The sequence below is a fragment of the Cydia fagiglandana genome, chromosome 11 (genome assembly GCF_963556715.1).
Source record: "Cydia fagiglandana chromosome 11, ilCydFagi1.1, whole genome shotgun sequence".
NCBI classification, from domain to species: Eukaryota; Metazoa; Arthropoda; class Insecta; order Lepidoptera; family Tortricidae; genus Cydia; species Cydia fagiglandana.
Window position 1 is genome coordinate 9,731,529 of NC_085942.1, and position 27,394 is coordinate 9,758,922.

General features: G+C 39.7%; 3 protein-coding genes across 3 annotated transcripts in view; all 3 read right to left on the minus strand.

Moving 5' to 3' along the window:
* Position 1: 1 nt before the first annotated feature.
* On the minus strand, positions 2-12,740 carry LOC134668992 (chromosome transmission fidelity protein 8 homolog). The gene is made up of 2 exons (XM_063526508.1): positions 12,610-12,740; positions 2-354 (listed from the first exon to the last, which is right to left on the minus strand). Exons 1-2 carry the CDS (start codon positions 12,627-12,629, stop codon positions 33-35), a joined length of 342 nt encoding a protein of 113 aa, XP_063382578.1. The 5' UTR covers positions 12,630-12,740; the 3' UTR covers positions 2-32.
* Positions 217-12,270, minus strand: LOC134668996 (general transcription and DNA repair factor IIH helicase subunit XPB). The gene is made up of 16 exons (XM_063526513.1): positions 12,009-12,270; positions 11,737-11,884; positions 10,706-10,846; positions 9,884-10,078; positions 8,991-9,133; positions 7,686-7,831; positions 6,882-7,048; positions 5,776-5,946; positions 5,173-5,326; positions 4,320-4,386; positions 3,810-3,993; positions 3,217-3,560; positions 2,800-2,942; positions 2,133-2,216; positions 1,002-1,175; positions 217-354 (listed from the first exon to the last, which is right to left on the minus strand). The coding sequence occupies exons 1-15, from the start codon at positions 12,067-12,069 to the stop codon at positions 1,005-1,007; spliced, it is 2,319 nt and encodes a 772-aa protein (XP_063382583.1). The 5' UTR covers positions 12,070-12,270; the 3' UTR covers positions 217-354; positions 1,002-1,004.
* Positions 12,741-19,203: 6,463 nt separating the features above from the next.
* Positions 19,204-27,394, minus strand: part of LOC134668661 (sterile alpha motif domain-containing protein 1) — a 48,964-nt gene continuing 40,773 nt past the window's right edge. The window contains exons 4-6 of the mRNA XM_063526102.1: positions 23,750-23,847; positions 20,618-20,798; positions 19,204-19,663 (exon numbers count right to left, since the gene is read on the minus strand). Coding sequence (XP_063382172.1) covers positions 19,346-19,663; positions 20,618-20,798; positions 23,750-23,847 — 597 coding nt within the window. The 3' untranslated portion in view covers positions 19,204-19,345. The remainder of the gene's footprint in view (positions 19,664-20,617; positions 20,799-23,749; positions 23,848-27,394) is intronic.

Sequence of the window (27,394 nt, forward strand, 5' to 3'; positions counted from 1 at the left end):
CTATAAACATTATTAACATTTTATTTCAATTATCAAACTCTTTCAGCAACATTGGAGATAATAGGTTTAGGTCTAGATTTGAAAATCAATTTCTTTTTGACCACAGCCTTAACTTTATATTGAGTTTTAGAATCATCTGTAACTTTTTCAATCACCGCCATGGGCTGTTCCATTTTAACTTCTTTCCCGTTAAGAACATGGTGTCCTAGGATTAGCACTGGATGTTTGTTGCGGTTGAAGAAGTGGAGGTCACCGATGACAGTTGGCCCAGTTGGAGATTCCTTCTTCATTTGGATAAGACCCTGTAGCTCCACTATGGCCCACTCTGGAACACCACTCTCGCTCTCCGTTTTACTGTAAATAATTTAAAATAGATAGGTATGTGATATAAAAATAAGTTAGGTGGTACGTGAGGGTTTTTTGGAGGGTGAGTTGAATAATAAATAAAAAATGTATATATTGCGACAATTTTATTTTGTCTGGAATAATTTCTCAGGAACCTGAAACAATCAAGTCTTGTTTAGTTTATCATTGAAACATCGTTTTTTACAGATATATTATTTTTACTATGCTTATGAAAACTTAAATTTTCATAAGCCTTTTATAGCATCACGTAAACTAGTCGTATGCGTCACATTTTAAGGCCAAAGTACATCGGCTGCGTGTACGACGTGCACATGCGCTAGCCGCGCCTGCACACGCTACGCAAGCGGTGTGCCATCTCTCATAGGAATCTGTATATTACATCGCCCACGTGCACGTTCACGCACACCCGGTGTGCACAGGCTTTTAAATATGACCAATGGCGTCCAACGACCAATAGATGAACAACCAGCCGGCCTATTATAGCCAAGGTGACAATCGCTATCGCTACGACAACGAAACGCTTTGTGTCTCTCTATCACTTATATATTAGTGCGACAGTGACAGTTGCGTTTCGATCGCCACGGAGCGTAAGCGATTGGCATGTTGGCTACGCGGCCAGGCGACGAAATACGTACCTATTAGTAGCGGAACTTCTTGAAGAGCGGGTGTTTGTTGCCGGCGTTGCGGCGCTCCAGGTAGAGCGCGTCGTCGGCGCCCGCCAGCGACGCCAGCGAGCCCCCCGCGCGCCGCGCGCCCCCCACCGCGCCCTCGCGCTCCTCCTCGCACTCCGTCTCCGACGCGGCCAGCACCTGCCACCAGACCAGAGGTCACTTTCCCGTTACATAACAAGTACGTAAAACGACTCGCAAAAAATACTCAATGGCGCTCCTGATACCACAGAATCAATAATAGTACTAGGTACAGAAGACTCACTCCCTAACAAAACGCGTCTGTTACGATCAGCATAGATACGGCCGCTAGGTGGCGACAGCGCCACGCGCGGCTTATGGCAAACCCCAAAATTGGGGCCGAACGGATGTACTTTTAGCTAGCTGTAGCAAAGCGACGAAATCGCGGAGTGAGCCACGCCTGCTGATACCATTTAATACGAGAAAGCGATTATTTCTGATATATACACTACATGAATCAACGAAAAGTTCCTGAGGTAAACTTCAGCTGTTCAATAAAAAAAGTTAGAGAACATAATTAGCTCGCAGAGTAGTCTTATTGGTAAAATAAGCCTAAAGTGGATTATGTGGGTAGTAATCTATTTCGGCAAACAAAAATTTCAATAAGGTTAATCTACGTGTACTAGGCAGTAAGGCATGGTTACATCTTCATCTATGTAAGTAACTGTAGGTAGTACATATGGTATCGTATTTGGGTCGTCCCATTCGTTTTTCGTCAAGTTCTTAAATTAGTCCTATTCTGCTTTCGTGACCCATTCTACATTCGTCACAATCGTCGGTGGCTTTCAATGTAGAATGCGTGACGAAAACAGAATAGGGCTAATTTAAGAACTTGACGAAAAACGAATGGGACGACTCAAGATGATACCGTACATACGTATACCTGGTAAAACATTCGGAATACGAGTTCTGTGCAATTTGGAGATGAGGAAACGGGTACGCCACAGTACGCCTAAGCCCTCCGTCAGTCTTCTATAACCTATCGTTTACAATCTTGCTCTTACTTTCCACATTGCACGTAGTAAGTAGTTAGGTACGAACTATTGTTATATACACCCAACGCTCGTGTTTACTGACCTGCTGTAATAACAATCCTTGCTCTTCGCGTGTGCCGTAATACAGATCTGGTTCCGTGTCCATTCCTTTCAATTCAGTTATTACCTGGTGAAAATAAAATTTAGAAATATCAAGTAAAAGTAAATAATAAATCCGGTCAATAACCCAAGATAAGAGTTAATACCTTAAATAAATACAAAATCTTAGGTACCATTCTGGCCAGCGTTCGTGACCTAGCAGTAAAGCGTGCGACTTTCAAACCGAAGGTTCTTAGGATTAAGTTACCGAGCGAACCTCAGGTTCCACAAATGAGCCGTGGCAGAATGTAGGGACAACGCTAGGAGGAGGATGATGATCAAATCACGTGGGACGTCAGTCTGTAAAGTGATGAAATTATCCTGAAATATTGAAACGTGGTAATATTTACCAGGCCACATGTTCAGAGACAGGCAGGAAAAATGGTGCAAGATCGTAACGGATTGGTACCCAAGAGGTTGCACACGGAGCCAGAGGAGACCTCGAACAAGATGGGAGGATGAACTCACTCACAGCGGGCCCGAACTGGAGAAGAGTGGCCCATGACAGACCTCAATGGAAAGAGCTAGAGGAGGCCTTTGCCAAGCGGCACACTGAGCTTAGAGACATACTCTAACTCAGAATAAAAGGGCTTAATAGATAGATTATTTACCTTATAACTGTAACCTTGGTTGACGAGAAACCGTTGCCTTTTGCGGCTGTAGGCCATTTCTAACGTGTCCTGCGAGACCAACGTGTAGAAGAACGCATTGTATTCCTCGGCTATGGCTCCTTTCTTTGCTCTTAAAATACGACCTGAAATATATTATAAACTATTATTCTGTTTTGGTTCCTTCCTTCTTAACTCCTAAATCATATGGCTTATCAAAGTACCCTCATTGAATCGGCAGGTAGCGCACGATCGCGGTTAAGACAAAAATGTAATGGAAAATGTATTTAAAAATGTAGAAGGCAATGTTACTCGTACCGTACAGAGACTTCCGACAATAAGATTTAGAAATACTCATAGATGGTTTAAAAACTACTCAAAACGCAAAATACTTAGAGCTAAATAGAATTGAAAACGTACCTAATCGTTGTGCTTCCTGCCGCCTAGACCCGCCGTGCGACGAAATCTGAATCAACACATTAGCCTCCGGCAAATCGAAACTAGTGTCAGCCACTTTGCTCACAAATATCGTGTTCACTTTGGGGTTGAACTTGAAGTTCTGCAGAATCTGTATCCTCTCGCTCTGCGAGGTGGGCCCGTAGATGTAGGGCTTGTTCATTTTGACGGCGTAGTGGCGCAGCGCGAACACGTTGTCGGAGAACACGATGGTCTTGTCGCCGCGCCGCTCGTGGTAGCGGATGAGGAACTGGCAGGCGCGGAATTTGGACGGATTCATCACGTATAGCAACATTTTTTTGTTTATTCTGTAAGAAATATGAAAGTTTTTACAAGCAATGAAGGGAAGTTGGAAATATATGATTAACACCAAGGCCACGAGTAACACGCTCCGCGCGATAACGTGACTTATTCATTTAATATTATAAATTAAGCAAATGGCCCCGCGTTGGGCGCCACTTTAAGACCCTAAAACAATATAGGACGCGCTGTAAGCATTATTATACCTAATAGCATGGATTAAGATATTGTAATGGCATAATGTGACAGCGACTCACTTCTGTATAAGGTACTCGCGGTAGAACTCTGGTATCATGGGGCACCACACCTCGGCGCACTGCACTCGAGCGATGTACCCGTTAGCTTGCAGCTCGAGCCAGTTGGCTTCGTACAGCTTTGGTCCGATTAGGAAGTTCAAGTCGGCGATTTTGTCGTCCTCTCGAAGGAGTGTCGCCGTTAGACCTGAGTAATAGCACAAATAGATCGTATTACAAATACAGAATTGTATTTGGTTGTAATTACGCGAGCGTCATGTCGAAAACTTTAGTCGAGAACATTGTATTTATTTTGCATGTGCGATAGAAGATTGTACTAGAACAGTTTACGAATCAGCAAATTACATTAGTAATTTATTTATTCATCAAAAATGTAAAATTATAAAAAAACAGAATGAGCAAATTATTATACAAATAAAAAAGGCTAAAGGGGTCTACTAGTTCTTGTATTCATAAAGCGCGGAGAGCGCTACGACAGAAACGTAAACTACAGTTAGAACGTAAAATAGTTACCGAGCTTGGCGTGCGAGTGCACGATGGTGAGCACGCGTCGGAACATTTTGGCAGGGATGGTGTGTACCTTTAATTAAAAACATTCCATTTATATTTATTATTACTTAAGTCTTTATTCGAAGTGGGAGTACTAAAGCTTTGGAACATATGTGTACGACGTTAGCGAAGGGACCGGTAACTACTTGCATGAATTTCGAAGTACGATATGCAGTGAGTATGCGGTGCTTTCGCCAGCCCTGGATGGCCCTTAACATGTTTATAGGTGCATGGACTATAGGGGGCAGCATAGGAGCCGTCAGATTTTTGGCGCGAGGCGTTAATGTGTCGTTTATGCTTCCGATGTAGCCCACAAGATGGTAGAACCTACTATGCACAGGGAAACGTACCGACGAGAACGGTAGATAGTAGCACTTGCTTTGGCAAGGCAGACCCTCCAACCAGTTCGCCGGGCGATATCAGCCTGTCAGTTAAATGCAAAATTTGACAGCTCCGAACAACTGACAGGCTGATATCGTTCGGCGTACTGGTAATCTGTGGGCCCCATTCACGTACTGTTCAGGACTGGCCCTACGGACACTAAAAATGGTACTAGTTCAGCGGTGTTACTCACGAATTTTAGCCAACTGTGCAGTCTAACGCAACTAGTTGCGACCAATAGCGCGTATGATGCGAACTCATCAATCAATCGCGCGCGTGATGCTAACTCATGAACCAATCGCGTTGTAGCGGTGTCACACCGCTGTACTGACCCCTGTTACGCCTCATTATTATTGCCCGTTAGGCCAGTCCCTAGATATCTATGTCAATGGTGGGCCCCTTAAGTGTAATGCTGTGCTATAGGACATGTGGATACCTCGTCGAGCACGACGAGCCCCCACTCCTGCGCCTGCAGCCACTTCATGGTCTGCTCCGCCTCCCACGAGCGCCGCTGCCCGTGAGTGATCATGGAGTACGTCGTGATCAGGATGCCGGCGCCCATCGGCTTGTCTTTGGCTTCTGATGTGAATCTGGTTGGAGGACATAAATCAGCACAAGAAACCAAAAGATGAGTGATTTTTAGTGAGACGAGGCAATTGCGTTAACTGTTGGCGACATCCGTAAACGAGCAATAGTCTCAATCAAATTGCGTTGATATCGATTAGCCGCGACGGTTGGTGTGGTACATGCGACGTCTTCGCGTTCTTAATAGCTTAACTCGGGAGTTACTTACTGAATATTCACACCTTCGTTAACCATCAACAAAAGAAACTGCCATGACCTAGGGTCGGTTGCACCAAACCGTCTGCCATCGTTAAAACGTTCGCTAAATTTTATTGAATGGGAATTTTCATAGTACTCTGTTGAGAGATGTTGATCAGTCTGTTAAGTGTGGTTGGTGCAACTGGCCCTTAGTGACAGCATGTCAGTTTAGTAGTATTAACAAAAGCTACAACATCACAAAACAGTTAAAGATCACCTGCAGATCATGGAGTCGTCCGCTGTCGACCAGCACTTGAACTGCTGCTTCCACTGCTCGACGGACACGCCTGAGTTGCAGAGCACGAGGGCTCGCTTGCGCACCGTGCACACCGCTGTCACGCCCACTAGCGACTTGCCCGCGCCGCACGGCAGCACGATTACGCCTGACCTGAACAAAATACGTAGAAAATAACATTCTATCCTCCTAGAGTCCCTACGTACAATTTTTTGTACATATTCCAAAATCTATTTTGTCCTTTTATTGTGTAACTAATGGTTCCAATTTCAAAAACAAAACAATTGCTTCTGGGTCTCAGGAGGATATAGTTGGAACAGCACTTCAAAGATTGCCCTTCCCGTAGCAACGCAGGCCAACGTTAGTAGTTTATAAGTGGCAGTTGTTTTTGGTTACGTTCCTACTGTCGTACTGCTGCGGAGAATAATTTAACTGTGATATAAATAGCTATAGACTTTAAGTAGCTTGGTATTGGAGGAAAATGGTCAATGTCAATAAATGTAAAAATTTGTGATTTTCCACCCATAATTCGATATCGTCTCCAAAATATTGGAGTCAAGAAGATTTGAATTCACAATCTTTCTTGTTTTGTGTCGAATCATGGGTTGAATGGCTGCTTGCTACCATTGGCAATGCCGTATAAATATGGAACTCAACTACTGTTTATACAAGACGAATTAAATTCCATTGAATCATAAGACGCGTCTCGACACCAGTCGATGCGAATAGTACATAACATCCATACTAATATTATAAATGCGAAAGTGTGTCTGTCTGTCCGTCTGTTACGCTTAAACCGCTGAACCGATTTAGTTGAAATTTGGCATAGAGATATTTTGAGTCACGGGGAAGGACATAGGATAGTTTTTATGTCGGGAGTTATCCCTAAAGAGAGTGAAAAGAGGGGGGGGTGGGGGTGGAATTAAGAGAGTTAATGAATTGCCTGATCACTGATTGAAACTTATGCAAAAATGGATTGATTGCTATTAAACTTTATTCAGGCGCTATGCTTACACTAGCTGCTGTTACCGATTCCACGCAGACGAAGTCGCGGGCAAAAGCTAGTATATGATACGATGTAGACTGACCTCGCTCGTCCGTTGCCGAACATTTTCCTCAAACTCTTCTCCTGGTAGGGCCGCAGAACAGCTGTCGGCTTCAGGTCGATGTTGATGTCTGGATTCACGGAGTCGTTTCGGAAATCGTATTCGGCCAGCAGCGGATGCTCGAGCTCTATGCACCGTTTTTGTATCACCTGTACATAAACATATCAGTGGTAGAATAGTATTGATAGAACCATAGTTGAGGATCACTAATTCGCCATTTGAATGAATGAATGATTGTTTGTTTGCGTGTGTAAACGTAGAAGTTTTCGAAAAGCAACCAAAAGAAAATTTTGTCAGTAGAAGACTGACCGCACGACCGCTTCCCTACAGGGACCGTGCGCGTTGGAGGGTTTGCCATCTTTTGGGCTACATCGGAAGCATAAACGACATATTTACGCCTCGCGCCAAAAATCCTATAGCTCATGCACGGGGCCTACTCCACGATGGAATGGCTGCATTAGGAGAAAATAACTCAATCTGTAAGACAAGACGACAGTGTTTTGGCCTATAATAGTCGCAAATAGTTCGTTAGATTTTTAAGGCTTACCCATTCCCTAGCTAGCTCCTCACCTCAATCTTGTCAGGGTCGACTTGAAGGCGACGGCGGTGTTAACGGTGAGGTCGGTGGGTTCGACCACATCCTCCTTGTCTAGTTGCTGGGAGACCTGACAATCCTCACCTCAATCTTGTCAGGGTCGACCTCAAAGGCGACGTCGGTGTTGGCGGCGAGGTCGGTGGCCTCGTCCTCGTCCTTGTCTAGTTGCTGGTAGACCTGACAATCCTCACCTCAATCTTGTCAGGGTCGACCTCGAAGGCGACGGCGGTGTTGGCGGTGAGGTCGGTGGCCTCGTCCTCATCGTCGTCCTTGTCTAGTTGCTGGTAGAACTGGCTGATGTCGTCGGGCACGCCGTTCGCCGCTGGCTTCTCTTCGCCTACTGCGATTATGAGATAGAGTTTAATGAGAATTACAAAAATGTCTAGCATAAAAAACAAATTAGAAAATGATGAATAATTATTTTCTCTGTCAGAGAATCATAGACTTCACAGGTAGTGTGAATTTTGTAATACATAATTCAAATTTATTAACCGAGTTTAATATGCGGAATATATTTCTTCACTATGATACCTCGTTTTTTAGCATTACTAAAGACTACATGATTTTGACATTTTTTTTTATCGACTTGCGCTTTAAAAAGCAAAAGAATGTAAATCAACATAAATATACTACATAAATGTTACATATTTGCTGCTGCCTTATTTTTTGAAAGAAACACGGCAACACCGCGTAGCCTTTTTCTAAGGGCTGATTTAGACGGCGCGCGAACTCGCATGCGATTTTAGTTACATTGCGGACTGTTGGTTACGTCCAATTCAACCGACCGATCAAAAACCGCAATGTAATGAAACTCGCATACGAGTTCTCGCATCGTCTAAATGGGCCATAATGCTAAAAAAACGATGTATATTTATAGTTCGTCTTTTTAGCATTAGAAAGAACTTGAAAAAAGGTAAGCTATATCTTGACATGTCTTTTAATTGAAAAACGTTTTTTAAGAATCAGGAACTATTACTTATGAAAGCAGAAGAATATAAATGATTGTATATTAGATTCATAATTGTTACATATTTGCCGTAACATATTTTTAAAATGTGTTTTTCAATTAAAAAACACATCAAGATTGTTTACCTTATTTCTAATGCTAAAAAAAACGAATTATGAATTGTTTTTCAGTGTACCAGTAGTGTGTGGTAACGCCGCGGGCGCGGCGGCGGGCGTAGGCAGCAGCTCGTCGCCGTCGCGTCGGAGCCGGCACTGTTGCACCACAGGGTCCCGCAGCAGCTTGTGGAGCACCTCCACGTGCTTGCTCTCAACCAAGAACCTGGCATCAATCATGTCTATATTGTTTCAGTGTACCAGTAGTGTGTGGTAACGCCGCGGGCGCGGCGGCGGGCGTCGGCGGCAGCTCGTCGCCGTCGCGTCGGAGCCGGCACTGCTGCACCACGGGGTCCCGCAGCAGCTTGTGGAGCACCTCCACGTGCTTGCTCTCTACCAAGAACCTGGCATCAATCATGTCTATTGTTTCAGTGTACCAATAGTGTGTGGTAACGCCGCGGACGCGGCGGCGGGCGTCGGCAGCAGCTCGTCCCCGTCGCGTCGGAGCCGGCACTGCTGCACCACGGGGTCCCGCAGCAGCTTGTGGAGCACCTCCACGTGCTTGCTCTCTACCAAGTACCTGGCATCAATCATGTCTATTTAGGGAATATGACGGATCAATCACATCATCAATATTCGTAAAGGAGATGAGATATCCATGTGACCAGTGGCGGATTTGCAGCCTTGGCCGCCGTAGTCCCCAGGACCCTTTTTATGTACTAGTCGCCGTTTTCTCAGCACCATTCTATATGATATGATTTATTTATCTCACAATATACAATGTCACTTAAAATTACACATGATAAATTTTTAGGAATTTAAATTGTGAGTTTTTATAGAGTAGTTATATAGACTGCCGCCCCTTCTAACCGCCCTAGGCTAGGCCTAGCCTAGGCTAGGTGCGGGCCTAGTTGAGCCCTAGGGTAAATCCGCCACTGAAACTACTGAAAGCGACCAATTTAGTATAAACATGTGTAGGTTTCGTAATTGCCATAAGATTAAAGGATCAGATTTCCAGTGTATTTTAGTGATCAGTAAGAGATTATATACTAATGTGGCGTTAGCTCAATTCATTATCAAATTAATTCTAAAATTACTCAACATGTAAATTCAGAAAATTTATAAGCTAGCCAAATATTTGTGACGTTCCACGGGTAAAGGTACTTAATGGCAGTTGGCGCTTACACTATATTATTAACGCTGCACCAATACTACTGCGATGCTACTAGAGGTAAGCGCCAGCCGCCATAAAGTACCTTTTCCCATGGAACGTCACTTTTAATGTGATGGCAGCTAAGTTAACCAGTTAAACAAGATTGGTTATTCTCACCTATTGTGTTTCAAGACAAGTTTAACTTTTCCATAAGACAATGTGCAAAGAGTGATGAATTCTATGATGCCGGCCGGCACAGCACACTTGCTGAGCCTCTGCAGGTACTCTATGATGTCTGTGGTCTGGAGACCAACAGAGACAGCGGCATACAAACTGTATGCTGTTAGTTTATATTCGTGGATGTGTTGCGGTCTGAAAATGCAAGTTTTTACGTAGTCATTTTATTGTCAGAAACCGGAATTTTATTAGGAAATGGTGTTTTTATAGTAATAATAATTCATAATTAAGTATAATGATATTACTGATGCTTCATGCATTCATTTATATTTTAATCTATGTTTATTTTATACAACTAAAGGGTAAGTATAATGATATTAATGATGCTTCATGCATTCATTTATATTTTAATCTATGTTTATTTTATACAACTAAAGGGTGGTTACCTTTTGTACTTAAATCAAACCCCATGATTCAATCAAATCAAAATAAAATAAAAAAGGTTGGGACGGAATACTTTTTTTCGCCTTGCGCGCATCCGCCAAGTCTGTACGTACAGTGCGATAAAAAATCCAAAAAATTAAATATTTTATCAGGCAACTATGGCCCATAGATACACATCTTACATACTAATATACATACAATAATAATAATCTTAGAAACTAAAAGGTTTTTAGTAACAACAGTTTTATTTTTTGCTGCATCATCATTCTTTAGTAGGATTCAGCAGACTCCCACGGAACTGCCGTAATATCACACCCTTTGCCAGAAACCTGCTAATAACTGAAAGAAGAAAATTAGATCATTAGAAGTAGAACTTACCTGCACACTGGCTCTGCGATAGCAATAAGGAAGTCATGCGCATGTTTGTATACTGGTGAGAAGGCTTCCAGGAATATGTGTCCGTTTGGTGCCACCCATAAGGGCCTGCTGGCATTGTCAGGCTTTAGAGCCATCTGATTCCTGGACAGAAATAAAATTTCAAGTTAACATTTCAGAACCCCTCCCGGGTATACCCTATACCCGGAAGGGGTCCTAACACTACTAGATTAAACAAAATAGTATTTAGTGTAAAAATAGTTTGTACATGTGTTTAAGGAATAAAAAGGCTTTTTATTTATTTTATTTTTTAACATTTTAGAAAAAAAAAGCAAACAAATACTGCGCTGGGGCTCCTCCACCAAAATGAATTTAAATCTCAATCCCTTCATTTTCTTTTTCTTATCATATTAACAGCAACAGCTTTAAGCAATATAGTATCCCATATTTACTTCAAAGTTCAAGGTTACTTCAAAGTTAACAATTTTAGGCCAAAAAACTGGTTATCTGTGTTAATTAGTTTAAAATCGTTTTTTGAGATGTCAAAGACAAACGCAAATATGTAGATTTTGTATATGTAAGATTCTTCAGAGCAATCTAGTTACGTAAAAAGTGTTTTTAGACAATGTTTCATAAAATCATACAAAGATAAGTATTAATTTCTTTCAAAACGAGATTTGAGGAACCAATAGCCGCTTGTCTAAATTTATCTGTAGTACAAATGTAGGAGATATGATTCAAAACTTGTCAAAAGTCAATGAAATCTGCAGCTAGCTCCTTAAATGACTGTCTCAATAGTGACTAATAGTTCAATTTTAGTAAAAATAGGAAAATAACCCATAAAACATGGTCATCCGGCTGAATGAAGTACATTTTGTATTAATGTAATATGGAAACCCTTCCAAATATAGTTTGGCCTAAATATTTGAAGTGACAGCTTTATATCACTCATCATGTCATGTAGCTAGTATAAATGAATTTTATTTTAATTGTATTCGTCTTGTTATTTATAAAATAAAGCCTAAAAAGCTTACCTGTAATCTTTAGCTCCAAACTCATCTTCAGGTACCTGATCATTCTTCTCTGCATCCTGCATAGCAGCTCCGGGTACACCAACATTGTCAGGATTATCATCATCTACTAGGTCTATAGTCATATCTTCTTCCACTTTCTTCTTCTTGCCTAAAATTTAAAAATATTGAGCAACAGTGTTCCTAAACATAGTATGTCCAAGCAAGAAAAAAAAAATAAGCAAAATTTATTATGGTTCTCGTAAATTAACTATTGTAATGTGAAAAAGACTTACTCGATCTATCACTGCTTGATTGTTTCGAAACATATTTTTTGACTTTCTTTGGAGGTCCCATACTGAAGTTACACTCTCAAAAACTTCTATATTTATGTTAACGTAGTTTAGCTTATAAACAAGGGAAATACTGTTTTATGATCTTAAGAACAAAGCCGATTGGAGTAATTCACGAGGGTCGAAACGAGTTAGGTTAATTAAATAAGAATATAATTATTTAATTAAAATTAGTAATTTGAGACGCAGCAAACCTGTGTCCCAAAATTCGTATGTAAATGACATTGACGTATTTTATTTGACGTTTAGTGCGAGCACGTATTGTTATTGCATCGCATTGTTGTTGCCGAATGCCGTGATGCAAAAGCTTTTTTAAAAAAATGGAACCAAATAAAGCTCTCCTATAGGGTTAAAACAAAAAAATACCAGAGTTTGTTATTAGGTTCCACTTTATATATTTTTTTAATTTGTATCTTGAACTGACAAGCATAAAAATATTGCGCACAAAACGCAATCTAATATAAAGAAAAAAAAAACTAACCTATAATAGGCTGTGCGGCTTATTATTGCAATAATATGATGCGAAACTTCAAAAAAGACTCACCAGTCTACATATATCTGCATTTTTACAAACAAAGTTGCAATGTGAACTTAGATAACAGTGCAATCGGTACAGCAACCAATAAAATAAGAAAATTTCACAAGGTTCGCCTGATTCGCAGTTTACGCGCCTTGTCTGACATTTGCGTGAATATTGTGAGTAATTTTTGTTTTGTTTGATAGCTTTGTGTGAAACTTTGTTAGATTTGTCGCTAGATGGCGGAGTTTACGTTTCCCAAATGATTTATATAGGGTTCCGAACCCAAAGGGTAAAAACGAGACCCTATGACTAAGACTCCGCTGTCTGTCTGTCTGTCAACACTAACCAGGCTGTATCTCATGAACCGTGATAGCTAGGCAGTTGAAATTTTCACAGATGATATACAAATATACAAGTTGCCGCTATAACAACAAATACTAAATAAAAACTTATACTTATAAATATTTAAGAGGCCCATACAACAAACGTAATATTTTTTGCGTAATAGTACGGAACCCTTCGTGCGTGAGTCCGATTCGCACTTAGGCCATTTTTTACATCCTGGACCACCTTCTCCTAAAGTAATCCTTAACTTAATGTACTTACATAAAATCTGATAAAATTTAAGAAATGTATTGAGGGAGCCACTGCGCTTCAACAGGCAACAAGTTACACGATGAAAACATCCAGCTCCACGTTATTTTTTGACATACCTGTATAGAGTTAGTCCAAGAAAAATCTGCCGAGATTTTGATAACACACACCCTAAAGTGACAAGGTTCTATATCTATAGTGGCCTAGGATTGAGACCAGATTTTTTTGTCTTGCCCATATTTGCAACGCACCTTATGTATTCTAACATTATATCAGGTAACGTAAGGTCAGTCGGGATAAGTGCGCCTAGTGGGTAACTGATGTGATCCAAGATACGCGAAGAGGCGTAAGGCAGGGAGACGTTATCTCTCCGAAACTGTTTACCTACTGCCGTAATGGAAGACTTCTTCAAGCTCCTGGCGGCGTAGCACGGTGGCGTTTTTATCCCTTGTCACCATACCTGTCACGTTCTAACAATTATGTAAGTGCGAAAGGGACGCGCATAGTGATAGTCGATAAAAATAGAACCGTGCTGCGCCCGCTGGAATGGGAAGGACTTGGCATCAACATCAACGGCGAATACATCATTCACCTTCGGTTTGCCGACGATATCGTAGTCATGGCAAAGTCGATGGAGGAACTCAGCATGATGCTCGATGACCTCAACCGAGTTTCACAACGGGTGGGCTTGAAAATGAACATGGACAAGACGAAACTTATGTCAAATGCCAATGTTGTGCCCATCCCAGTCTCTGTTAGACAAGTAGTCCAACTTCGAGAAAGAGGTCAACCGCCGAATCCAACTCGGTTGGGCAGCGTTCGGGAAACTACGTAATGTCTTTTCGTCCGACATACCTCAGTGCCTCAAGACGAAAGTCTTTAAGAGCCCTTCAATGTGCACACTAGCGCCACTGCTAAATAATCGTGATTATTTAAATTTAACGACAGGTATTTAAAAACTAGTTTGATGTATTCAAAAGGTACTTAAATACACAATACAGTTCGTAGCGGCCCCCTTTTTAAATATCTTTCGTGAAATTTAAATAATCACGATTATTTAGCAGTGGCGGTGGCGCTAGTGTGCACGTTGAAGGGCTCTTAATCAATGTGTGTTACCAGTGATGACTTACGGCTCCGAAACGTGGTCTTTCACTATCGGCCTCATCTCAAAACTCGAAAGTCGATCTACGAGCTATGGAGAGAGCTATGCTCGGAGTTTCTCTACGTGATTGAATCAGAAATGAGGAGATCCGTAGACGAACTAAAGTCACCGACATAGCCCACCGGATTAGCAAGCTGAAGTAGCAATGGGCAGGCCACATTGCACGCAGAGAAGATGGCCGATGGGGTCTAAAAGTGCTCGAGTGGAGACCACAGACTAGCAAGCGCAGCGTAAGACGTCCACCCACTAGATGGACAGACGACCTTGTTAAGGTCGCTGGAAGACGCCGGATGCGGGTCGCTTCCAACCGGCACGTAAGGAGGTCCAAGGGAGAGGCCTATGTTCAGCAGTGGACGTCTTATGGCTGAGATGATGATGATGATGAGATACTTAAAGTACATAACTATTATTGACAACCCTCTGCGCGATGTACTTTTTCCCACATTCCTATCTTGTGGCACGGCACGGCACCGTCTTAGGGAGTCAATTGCAATATTATACACCGTGTTTTTATTGAATTCCGTTAACTTCGGGGTATGATTAAGAACGTTTAAGAGAACTAAATGGCATAGTTAATAAAAAAAAAATTTTTTTTTTTTTGCTTTTTTTAAAACAAAAAAATAATTTTAAAAAGTAATTAAATGTAGCATATAGCGTTGTTGTAACACGGGCATTACATTTATCTCAACCACACAATTGAAATCTGTGACATATCAATGTCATTTCGAACATCGATCGACCGAGATTGTACTTAAGTTTAGTAGCAAATGTATGAACTCATTCTAAACACTAATCAATATGTAAACCGGCCCTAAGGCAAGTGTACACGCTTGTAGGGGCCTTATAGGAAAAAAATAAATTATTGATTATCTCCGAAATGGAGTTTATTAGAATATCGGTGTCTTTGAGAAAGTTACTTGATTTAAGCTCAGGAATGCACCCTTGAAATTAACGGAAAACAAAAAAACACGGTGTATAATCTGTGGTCTTAGTGCGAAGCGCAATACCTACTTTTTCTCTAAGTGCTTCGTGGTTTTTTTGAACCCGAATAACTTGTGTTTGGATTATACCAGATAAAATTCTCAGGATATATCAATAGTGGACTGACGTGGTTTGACGACCGGTCTGGCCTAGTGGGTAGTGACCCTGCCTGCGAAGCCGATGGTCCTGGGTTCGAATCCCAGTAAGGGCATTTATTTGTATGATGATACAGATATCTGTTCCTGAGTCATGGGTGTTTTCTATGTATTTAAGTATTTGTATATTATATATATCGTTGTCTGAGTACCCACAACACAAGCCTTCTTGAGCTTAATGTGGGACTTAGTCAATCTGTGTAAGAATGTCCTATAATATATTTATTTATTAATTATATTTATTATTATTTATTTAGTGGACTATAAAAAGTTTCTGTTGCATAGCTCTTATACTTTAGATTTTATTGATATCTAACTCGCTCATTCACTGAATGATCATCAACATTCCTAGGGTACTCACTGAAGTCCTAGATAACTGAAATTTGGTATGTAGGTAGTAAATGTAGTAGGTACTAGTTTACTTACATACCAAATTTCAGCTTGTGTAGTATATGGAACTTTGTATGAGACTTACGCGATGCTGATCTGAAAATTGATATAGGTTCTCCTTCTTATAAATAATAATATTACATATTGCAGGATTTTTAGTAAATCAGCCTCTCGATTCTACATATCGACAGAGATGAATATAGAATTAGACGAAGCTAAGTTGGCAACGATTATGTTAGTACAGACTGTGCAAGTGTTATTTTAAATGTTACCATTTAATAGAAGTTTTACGTTTAAAATAACACTTGCACAGTCTGTTCTATCAGAATAACTGGCAACTTAGTTTGGTGTAACTCGATCATTAGATTGGAGAAGTAACATGTTTTAGGTCTTAAAATAATAAAAAAATCCATGTTTTATTATTGGTAGGTCATAATTTAATGCGGTTTTTTTAATTAGTAACATTTGCTTCTGCTTTTACTTATTTAATATGACAATGGAATATTGTTCGTTATCTAGATAATTAATATTCTGAAACTATTTTAAACAACTTTTATATTTCGTTAGCAATTTGTACAATGACTGCTTTTACCACCTCTCGTCACAATTCTAAGGCTATATAATAACAAGGTGATACATTAAGCAGGCATTCATACGTAGGCCCACGGGAAACTGTCTACCTGCCAACTGGCGACATTTCGCTGACGCAATAAGAAATTTAATATAGCACGTAGCTTAAGGACCTACCATACTGGTCCATTTCGAAGCATGATTCAATGTATGTGTAGTGAAGCGCCTTATGGGTCGTGTTTTTGACACAGAGCCGTCGAACCAGCATAATTAGGCCTTTCCTGACTTGACAGACACAGAATCGGTGCAGTAAGCAGTTTTGATTGGCGCCGATATTATAGCAATTCTGTTATACCACCAAGTCAGCTAAAGGCCTTTAACCCTTTACCAGGCTAAGCTGGCTAAGGGATATTATATATTTCCCACATACTTCACTTTAAATATGTGACTGACATTGGATTGTCATTTTTAAACTGTCAGCCTGGTAAAGGGTTAAGCTCCATTAAGGTTAGTTTTATTGGACTAGTCAATTGCAATACCCAGGCCCGAAATACATGAACAAAATGCGTACAGTTTAGCGAGTTGGCGGATAAAAAGTTGCAAGGAACCATTATCTTAAAAATATATTTTGTTGTTTATGGTTTTACGTCATATAAGCATAAAATTATAGGTACACAATTTATGTGTCAATATGGACTGAATTGTCTTTGTTAATTGTAGTGGCAAGATAGTTATAAAAATAAATCAAGTTTAGCTTTTAGTTGAGTTTGAACAGTGAAAATAAAAACTTCATATAATTATGACAGTGGGTTTGCTAAGTGGCAGGTTGGGCGCCACATTCACGGACGTATTGTTGTACGCATAACGAGTGTGTTTATTAGTCCTATCGGATAGATTTCAAGTCTATAGTTGACTCAATAGGACACTCAATCAAGCGCGATAGACATTCAAAACACGCCCGTAACACCCAGGGTTTTAGGACACCTTTTTACATTTGTTATAGTGTTTTTCTCGTAAATGTGCATAACCATAAAATAGGCAGTGTACAAGTAAATTGCACATTCTATGCTGTTATCTGTTGAAGAAAAACACATGTTCTTTATTATCTGATTGTAACAGATAGCGGCGTCAAAATTTAGGTACGCGAGTAAAAACTTACAAATGAAAAGACGACCTTGAATCAATTCAGTTCGGCATCAATGGCCTCAACTAAATACAGAAAAAATTGCCGCCAGAATGTTATACAATGCGGATTATGATTAAATTAAGCAGTTTGTGTTTAAATGTCATGTTTAAGCACTTGTTCAAACACATTTTATTTTTAATGAAATAATTTTATTCACGTACACATGTTCTGAATAATTTGATACTAAAATAAATTAAAAAAATTTGAAGATAATTGCCAAAAATAAATTAGAATAAAAAATAGCTGCACCGAATCTCAAATTGAAATCAGAACACGTGTACCTGGTTCCATGAACAATAAATACCTAATATAAACCTAAATCAACCAATATTTTATCAACAATGTCTATCCCTAATGAGATTTCTATATCTGATTGTCAGTATCGCATACTACAGCGCGAAAACTCACTAGGACACTATATTCATCCAACATAACGATTTTCTTTCGTACATTGGTACTCATTTGTTAGGAAGGGAAATAAAGAATGGTAGATGTAGGAATAACCTTTCGTTTAGAAGTCAAAGTTTTTGAAAGGAGTGCAGTGCAATGAGGGTTTCGGCGATCGAGATTTTCACTAGATGGCAGCACCATGACGAGAGGTCTTTTTGACAGCTGCTGTCAAAATCCACTAATAAAAAAAACATGGTTAAACATGATTGGTGGATTATGATAGATAGACCTCTCCACGGTACTGTCATCCAGTGAAAAACTCGATCACGGAAACCCTCATTGACAAATTGTAAAAGTTGATATTCTTTATATCGTAAATGTGACGTAGTCAAGGTAGTGTAGGTTGTGTTGGATGAAGGCAGTGCGCTAGCGGCCCGCGGCTCGCCAGCCGTGAACACATGGACCGCGGGGAGCGGGCGGAGGCACAGTAAGTAGCATCGAGATTTCAACATAAATATGGAATGTAGTAAACACTCAATTGAAAAGACCCTCGGATTCTGGCAATTGTCCATTATTAATCTAATATTAAATTAGAGATAATATTTACAATAAAATAGTCACTATGCTATGTAAATTAATATTCCTTGCATTTACTGTACTGATATAGGATATGTTTTTATACACCATTATAAATAAATATAAAAGTTGTTTAAACACAGATTTATAGCTGCTGTATAGAAATTATTTTTTAAAATAGGTTACTTAAATATGAAACTGTACACTGCAAAGACATTAGCTTATTGACTGACCTTCTCCATAATATACAATATCATCAAGGTTACAATCGAAAGATTCATTAAATATTATATACTTTTAATTGTTTCTATTTGAATTAAATTTACCTAAGACAACATACTTCAATGTAGACTTTATAGTGTTATATTTTTTTATTTATTTCAGTCTTAGTTTTTGCGAAACTCAAGAACAATGCGAGGAACACGGACGCACACGCTACGAACGCGATACACACCTACACACACTAGCGGGCTGCGAGACCTCGTCTTATGAACATAACTTCTCAATAGAAACAATTATCTCTACGTCTAAACCGATTAAAGTATTAAGACTAGCGTCGCTCGCGGCGGGCGCGGGGCGCGACCGTCACATATCACAAACGTCCCCGCGGCCCCGTCCGGCCGAGGCCGGGAGTCCCAAATAAATAAATACCAAGTCTATAATACTCCGGGACAAGCGAGCACCTCGGCGAGTCTGATCGTCCCGATAATGGAATGTAAGCGTGATATGGTAGAGGGAGGCGCGGGCCGGGTGACGTCACGCGTCGGGCGGCGGCGGCGGCGTGGGCGGCGTCCGGCGCGGCACCATCACGCACGGCGGCGGCGGCAGCGCCGGCACCGGCACCGGCACCGGCACCGGCACCTGCACGCCCGGCACGCCGGGCCCGCGCGCGCCCATGCGGCCCCACCAGCGCGTGGCCTTCTGCAGCAGCCCGTCCTTCTTGTGGCTGCCTCCCGCCGCGTCGCCGCCACCCCCGCCACACCCGCCACCCCCGCGCCGCGCCTCCGCCCACTCGGGCACGTCGCTCACGCACTTGTTCGGTGGAGGCTGAAAACTTCTCATCAACTCGGCTTGCTGAAATCGGAAACGAACAATCGTATTAATGATGTGAAAATACAGATTTATCACCGCTCATCGGCGGCCACGGATAATCTGAAGCGGTAAGGACAGTTACTTTTTTTAGTGGTAAATCCAAGAACTATCTCGCTGACAAAAGTAACCATAATAACCATTTTCACGTTGTACTTGCATACACGTGACATAGTTAATCCCGTAATCAAAATGAGATGCATTTCGAAGGATGCCTTTCTCTTTCAGTCACAATATTTTTTACAGCGAGTGTACCTATTGTTTTATTTTTAACGTATATATAAGGATCCATGTTAGTTATTATGTTCGACGTCAAATTAACATAAATGGCTTCCTCCGATCATTATTGATTAAGTACTGTTAAGATTCCATAAGACTTGCGATCACGCCTCGAGGCGTGACGTTCCTATCAGGATCGAGTCACTGCGCTATGTCGTGTATCACTTGCCCTCTTAACGTCACTAATGATACGCTGATACGATAGCGTGGAATGGGGCATATGTGAGGTTAGCTTTGTGTAGCATAGTTATTAGGTACCAAAAAACAAGGGAACAGATTCAAACTGTCCGAAATTAACGAAGTTTAACCCTAAATCTCTAGCAAAAATAATATCGGTATCGCATATCAAATCAAATGGATAACCACTACCGTCACGCCACGCAGTGTTTGTATCTTTTTTATCTAGATAAGTGGGTAGACAGAGTTTGTTATCCGTACCCTTTTCAAGTTACATGATGGCATGAGATACTTAGATTAGGGTTATAGATAAAATTGATAAGTGACACTGTTTTACTAAGTGCAGCCGAGATACATGGAGAAGTCGATTCGCTAAAATAAGTAACATCGTCGCCGTATAAATAACATCTCAAGCTTCGTGTCTCTGATTGGTTGACGCCTGCACTTTTCTCAAACCGCAGTGGAAATGCACAGGATAATTACCTGATAAGGGACTCGTAACTGCAAATGGGCGTCCTGCCCGTATTCGCCGTCCGGCAACTGTATGCTCGGTGGCAGGCCGAGCCGCTCGGCGGCGGCCGCAGATCGCGCTCTTGCGTCTTGCTCCACCATCTCTTGAATTCTCCCCACCATCGCCTGTATTCGCTGCTGCTTTTCCCATTCTCTGAAATTATTAACATAAAGCTTTAATCTTGCTGGTCAAGGTAATTGCAATGATTGATGGGTGGGTAATCGCAGAGCATTTATGGGTGTCTGAAGATAACTTTGCCAAACATCAAGTAAGCTATACATTGGTAAAATTGGCACAGAACTGAGGAGAGTGGCTTAGTTTTGAGACATGTAAGTACCTACTGTTATAAAAGTGGAAGAGTTTGTCGAGAGTATGAAGGGCGTTGTCCTTCGTGGTAATAAAAAAAAATTAAAGACTGCTGTTAGGCATAGGGTATGGAAGTTTAATGTAAGGGGGGAGAGTTGGATTCAATTGGCATCTCGAATGAGCATAAGAGAATGCTGTATGTATCATTTTTACTTTTACATTTTTTTAAATAAAACTATTAATTATCAACATCTCTGTCCTAAAATGTCAAAAACGGACATATCAGAATTTCCCACGTATGACAAGAATGACCGGAACATATACCAATACATTATTCCCTTCTGTCTCGATCCCACGTGACAGGGTCCACAAGTGCAACGATAAAAATCAAGCTATTGAAAGCATGTCAAAATTTTTGCGAACAGAGACAGTTAAAATGGAATGTTTTAATAAGGCAATACTATTTCCATGACGTGCAGTGTTGATACGAAAGATAAGAACATGATAAAAACGTCTTCATTGACTCTACTTATTCTGCAGAAGCCAACGACCACAAGCCAACTGCAGTTACATACATACAATACATAGTACGTATGGCACTCGCCGTTTAAAGCCCAGAATGCAAGTAAAATCGTCTGTCATGATCTCAACTATCTCAAGAACAGCTCTCGCTTGAAGCTTGGATATTTGATAAAATCTCTTGCATGCGCGTGTAAGATTAGTGCAAACTTCGTGCTAGCGGCGTGGTCAGAGCCCATACACGGACATAGACAGATATAGCGATAGGTAGTTATGTGCCAGCATTTTGCAGCTCATTACTCAACTAGTAGGTTAATTGTAGCTGGTAATGGTTTAACTCAAGATTTAAAATATTTAAAGAATTTGGCTTTGTGGTAGGTAAAAGTTAAGAAACAAGTATATTTTTTCCATAATTGTTATATATACATGTATATGTATATACTGAAGTTTCAGCAATATATAGAAGAGCAGTGTTTTGTTTTGATTGGTTATCTTAATTTCTTTGGCGTTTCCAGAACGGCCCGTGCCGACCTCAATATGATGAACGATGAACTCTATATCGCAAATAAGAGTAAGTACCTATATCGCATGTAGTACCGTTATTTTCAGTTATTTCATTAGATAATTATGCACAACTCAAATTTGAGAACATTATCAAATTATTTTTATCAAATATTTGATTTTGATTTGTGTTTTTAAGTAGAGTAGATTAGTGGTGGAGTGGCCTAGAGGTTCATGGCGTTATCGTTAGCTAAAGACGCCGGTTCGAATCCGGCCGTCACCCATACTCTAATAAAACATGGTCTTCTCTTCCCAAAGTGACACAAGCCTACGTCACAATAACATGGCCGATAGCGCTATACTATCGCATATTATCATATAGCGCTGTCGCATGATGACGTAGGCTTGTGTCAGTCAGGTGACCTAGAAAAGACGGGAAGAGAGTACCAGGCGGAGTATATTATTATACCATGCCTTCACTACTGGAGGGCTTCGTCACTTTTTCTTTCATATATGACATGATTGAGATTATTTCTGACTGACTGGCATATTGTAATGCAGAAAGAGATACCTAACTAATTATTTCTAAAATTCTCGAGCGTACATTTTGGACAAAGCGCATTTATTAGCAAGTAGGTACATTTCCTCGGATGATATTAATGATATAATTACACAGGTTTACAGTAGGATACCTACCCTATTGTTATTTTTTTGGATACTTTGGTCTGGGTTCGAAATGACCTATACTTTTTGAGAAAATTATCAGGTTATTAGGAGTCGTCCATTAACACACGAATTTCTAGGTTTTTTGCCCCAAGTGTGTGATGCCACATTTTTTTCAACGAAATCGGCCATTCGAATTAAGTTGTACCTATTATTAATATTTGATCAAAATATTATTGAAAAAAGAAATATTAGCAATTTTATAACCCAAAACTGATGTTGATGAGGAAAGAAAATTAAACGAATAAAAATGATTATCATTCCAAAAATTTGTTAATTAACGAACTATGTTAGTTGACGTCGACTCCCCTCTCCCCCCTGTCACAAATCACATTTTCTTGACCCCCCCCTCAACGTGTGATGTAATTAATGGATGACCTCTTATCACTGAAATCGGTAATTCAATTTGAATGAAAATATTTACATAACGTTAACGTAGCGTATATTATCAAATCGATTAATGATCAAACACTAATTATCTACTCTACTCTGAGGCAACTGTCCTTTCGAGCCCTGACTTTGGTCCACTAACATTATTATTCATCCAAGGGTTGTCTCAGTAGTCAACAATCCTGTTTTGTTTTACAAGGGGGCAAAGTTGTTGTTTAATCGCTCGTGCTTATATTGCGAGGATAAAACAAATTGTGCCATCGAGTAAAACACAAAAAATGTCACCACACCAGCTTGTAAAGCTGCCCTTCTAAGCTAGAAGGACGTATTTTCAATGAAAATTTAATGTAAATACCGCTTTTTATAGTTCGTTTATTTTAGCATTAGAAATAAGGTAAACAATCTTGATGTGTATTTTAATTGAAAAACACATTTTATAAATAAGTTACGGCAAATATGTAACAATTATGAATGTAATACGATCATTTATATTCTTCTGCTTTCATAAATAATTGTTTTTGATTTTTAAAAAGCGTTTTTCAATTAAAAGACATGTCAAGAAGATCGCTTACCTTCTTGCAAGTTTTTTTTAATGCTAAAAAAACGAACTATAGCTTAGGAGGGCAGAAAGGTTCAAAAACTGATGAGAAAGTTGTAATACTCACGCAGAGTGGTGATGCCTGTGCTCGTGTCGCAGGCGCGGCCCCCCCGGCGCTCCGAGCCGCTCCATGCCCGCGCACCCCGGCACTTGTACCGAGAGCATCTGCAAATCACAACACACTGCTCTCACTTATGTGGTCCACCTCAATATTAACCTATAATCTACGCGGGGAAGTTTAAGGAGACAAATAGACGGAAAGTCTGTCCGGAATAAGACGTAAAATTAGGACGCGGGGACGGACAAAAAACTTGACACAGACCAGGTACAGAGGTTTCCGTGCTTGGTCCTTAAACTAAATTTAGAGCCAATTGCCATATCCAGGTATTGGTCCTTTTACCAATAGATAGATACGTACCTACAAGTATGATACTACTATCAATGCATCCAGAAGGGACCAGTCCGGTATCCCTTTCGAGGGCTTTGGAAGGGGTACTTCGTTAGACTTTGCTTACCAAAGCCGTACTGTTACCTAAAACCCTTTCATTTGGCTTATTAAGCGCTTTTTAATGGCTGATTTAGACGGCGCGCAAGCTCGCATGCGATTTTAGTTACATTGCGGACTGTAGGTTACGTCCAATTCAACTCACCGATCAAAAACCGCAATGTAATGAAAATCGCATGCGAGTTCGCACGCCGTCTAAATCAGCCCTAAAAAGGGTTAAGCGGTCTTGTCCTCGAATGTCTGATATCCGTTCCTCAGCGCTAACCTCCTGAAGAGGTATCCCTTATGCCATTTTCATCTTGCTATTCATAAAAATAGGATAAATAATTAAATATTGCTAATTTATGTTTTAAGTGTACTGGGTGTCTTACCGCGTTGACAGCACAGGTGTCATAAATTTTTTGAATTAGGAAGGGAATCCCCTTCCTACGCACTACGCCTTTTATGTATTTATGTATTAGGATACGCTTCATATTATTGCTTTTATTGGGCAAATCGGTGTAAAGTTAAAAATAGACAGAAATATTTTCTTTTTTATAAGCCCGGGGTACATTGATACGTATCTTAGAGCTAAGGGCTACCCACTCACAAGGGGCATGAATGATTTTTATATGTATTATATATAAAGGCTACCTATACGTAGATTTCATATTTAAAGTTATCTCTACGATGAGTTACATTCGTTACAATCAGAGTTAAAAGTTAGTTTGATTAAAACTAACATTGAAAATGGAAACGTTATTCTTAATTAAATCAGCTTGATTGCGACTTCATTCACGAGTAAACACCAATCTGATTGAATTCGATAAGATCAATTCTTATGATTTTTAAATCTCCATCATGATTTTGAAAAGTGATGAAATTATTTGAGCAGTTATTTAAAATAGATTAAACCATATTTGTGGACCACTATTTATTAACCCTTCGCATGTCGAAGCGAACGAATTTAAACGTATTGTATTAAACAAAGGATTTTAATTCGTGCGCACTGATCACTGCTTAGACAGATGAACGGTTAAACCACGTTTAGTGGTAGAATTGCATTGAATTTTGATATAATAATACATTATTTAACAATATATAGGTTCTAACACATAGGTACCTACTTGAAAGAGATGTTTCAATTGTGAAATGTTCACTTATTTTAAATAACTAATCAACATTTAGTTTATCTGGATCGGGGATGACTTAATCATGAGGATTTTTAGTTAAATTACCGATTTTAATCACGAGTGCCCATCGCTGGTATTCAATGTCGTTGCCTATGTCATTATTTTTCTCATTTAATGTTTCTTTTGTGTGGGACAGTAGGGTAAGTATTTGACCTTGACTGTGACTTACATTTAAAAATCTTTTATTAAATGTCATGCAGTATATAGCAGCAAATGGTTTTTGTGCAGATACTTATTTTATATGGAAATTGACTTGTCAGTTGTATTTTTGTAACACTATAATTAGTGCATACAAATGCAAGAAGAAACGACTCGATCTCTAGAGGCATTAGCATGTAGTTTGCAAATACGTAAATAATTGCAAATGATGTCACCGTACGGGAAATCTATTTTTAAGTAGGCACACCCTCTACTTAAAAATAAAAGCACAGGGTATACTGGGTTTACTATACGAGATTAGATTTATATTATGTAATCCTTATACTCTTAGAAAAAAACTGGCTAAGAACATGTCGGTCCATTCGGCCGGTTACCTAGGGTTTCATAACCTCTGCGCTGAAATGCTTTAATCGGTTAAACTTTGAATGTTTTGCAAACGAATAAGCTAATTTAGGCCTTTTTTTATAATTTTGCGATGTCGTGGTAAATTAATTTTTACGATTTCCTATAACAACTACAGTACGATCCACATAAAGTTGAATAAATTAAAAACACCGTAAATGAGAGCAAAAAACCACTTTTGCTAAATAAAAAAATAACACGTGGTTAATGTTTACATTAATCACGCTCACTGGGCTGAGCCGTGGACATGGCCAAACTATCTCATATGGAACCCTAAAAAGTAGATGTCTTTGTGTGATTATCTAGGATTCAAATGTTTATTTAATGTATACTTAATGCTAACATAGGTTACCTATACCATATATAGGTAACCTATATGTTAGCTGACTACCATTATTAAATTGCACAACGGGACTTAATCGCTTATTTAAGTTTTAAGATTTACCTCCGACGTTTCGAGGACGGCGTTGTCCCCGTGGTCTCGGAGAAGACTACCATACCTACTACCACCACTAACCACTACCACCACCATATCTACTTCGTTCTCACGCTCTAGGCTAAGCGATTAGAACAAATTTCCACGTAATAAGGGGTCGTTAGATTCAATTCAGATAACAACGTTTAATAACAAATTTAAATACCTATGTAACATAGAGAAGATAAGTACCTAACTATATGAGGAATAGGTACAGACAGATTCAAAGTCATGCGACTTTTGGTAGATCGATATATATTAGCCGGGTATGTATGTATATGTAGGTAAACTTAATACATCGATCATCGATGAAGTCAAATCGATAAGTTGACATACATAGTTCTTTATTCGACGTTGCGTAGGTATCTATTAGTTCCTCCGTCGTCCTCGAAACGTTGAAGGTAAATTTAAAAACTTAATTACTAGTAGGTATAGATTAAGCCGCCCCATTTTAGTAAATAATAATTAATATCTTGTTGTTGAAGATCAGTAAAAAATGTATAAAAAGATATACTATTATTTTAAAACATAAGGTATGTTTACCTCCTTTTGATAATTTTGCCAATGGTGCTAGGTAGTTACCTGTTTAATATTCTTAAACAGAGGGTTTAATGTGCCTCAACATATCGGTTTACTTTTCAAAGTATATTACGAATGATAAATTGATAATATTTAAATTAGATTCGCTCGAACTACTAGGTAGGTACCTACATTTTTTATTTAGTAGGTAATTAGGTAGCAGCTGATCTAATGACAAGCGATAACAAGTTGGGTACGAATTCTTGATTTTTAATTAAATAATAGGTAGCCTTCTCTACCTATTACTTAATTTACACATTTGTGCACAAATCACGCGAGATGTTTTCGGCTACTTTTTGACCTCCCCTCCCCCCACACAACCTCACGTGTATTTTTTTGAATTTTTTTCATTCGACCTAATTATAAGATGAATAGTATTGTATATATAGAAAGTCTTGTTTATTTTTCTATTTTCGTTAA

Bases quoted from the DNA above. Each gene is read 5' to 3' on its own strand.
- LOC134668992 (XM_063526508.1), bottom strand. From the start codon at position 12,629: ATGCAGATATATGTAGACTG. The intron at 355-12,609 runs GTGAGTCTTTTT...AATTATTTACAG, and splicing joins ATGCAGATATATGTAGACTG to TAAAACGGAGAGCGAGAGTG.
- LOC134668996 (XM_063526513.1), bottom strand. From the start codon at position 12,069: ATGGGACCTCCAAAGAAAGTCAAAAAATATGTTTCGAAACAATCAAGC. The intron at 4,387-5,172 runs GTATCCACATGT...TTTTAATTAAAG, and splicing joins GGCTCGTCGTGCTCGACGAG to GTACACACCATCCCTGCCAA. The intron at 3,994-4,319 runs GTAACTATTTTA...GCTATTACTCAG, and splicing joins GCACTCGCACGCCAAGCTCG to GTCTAACGGCGACACTCCTT.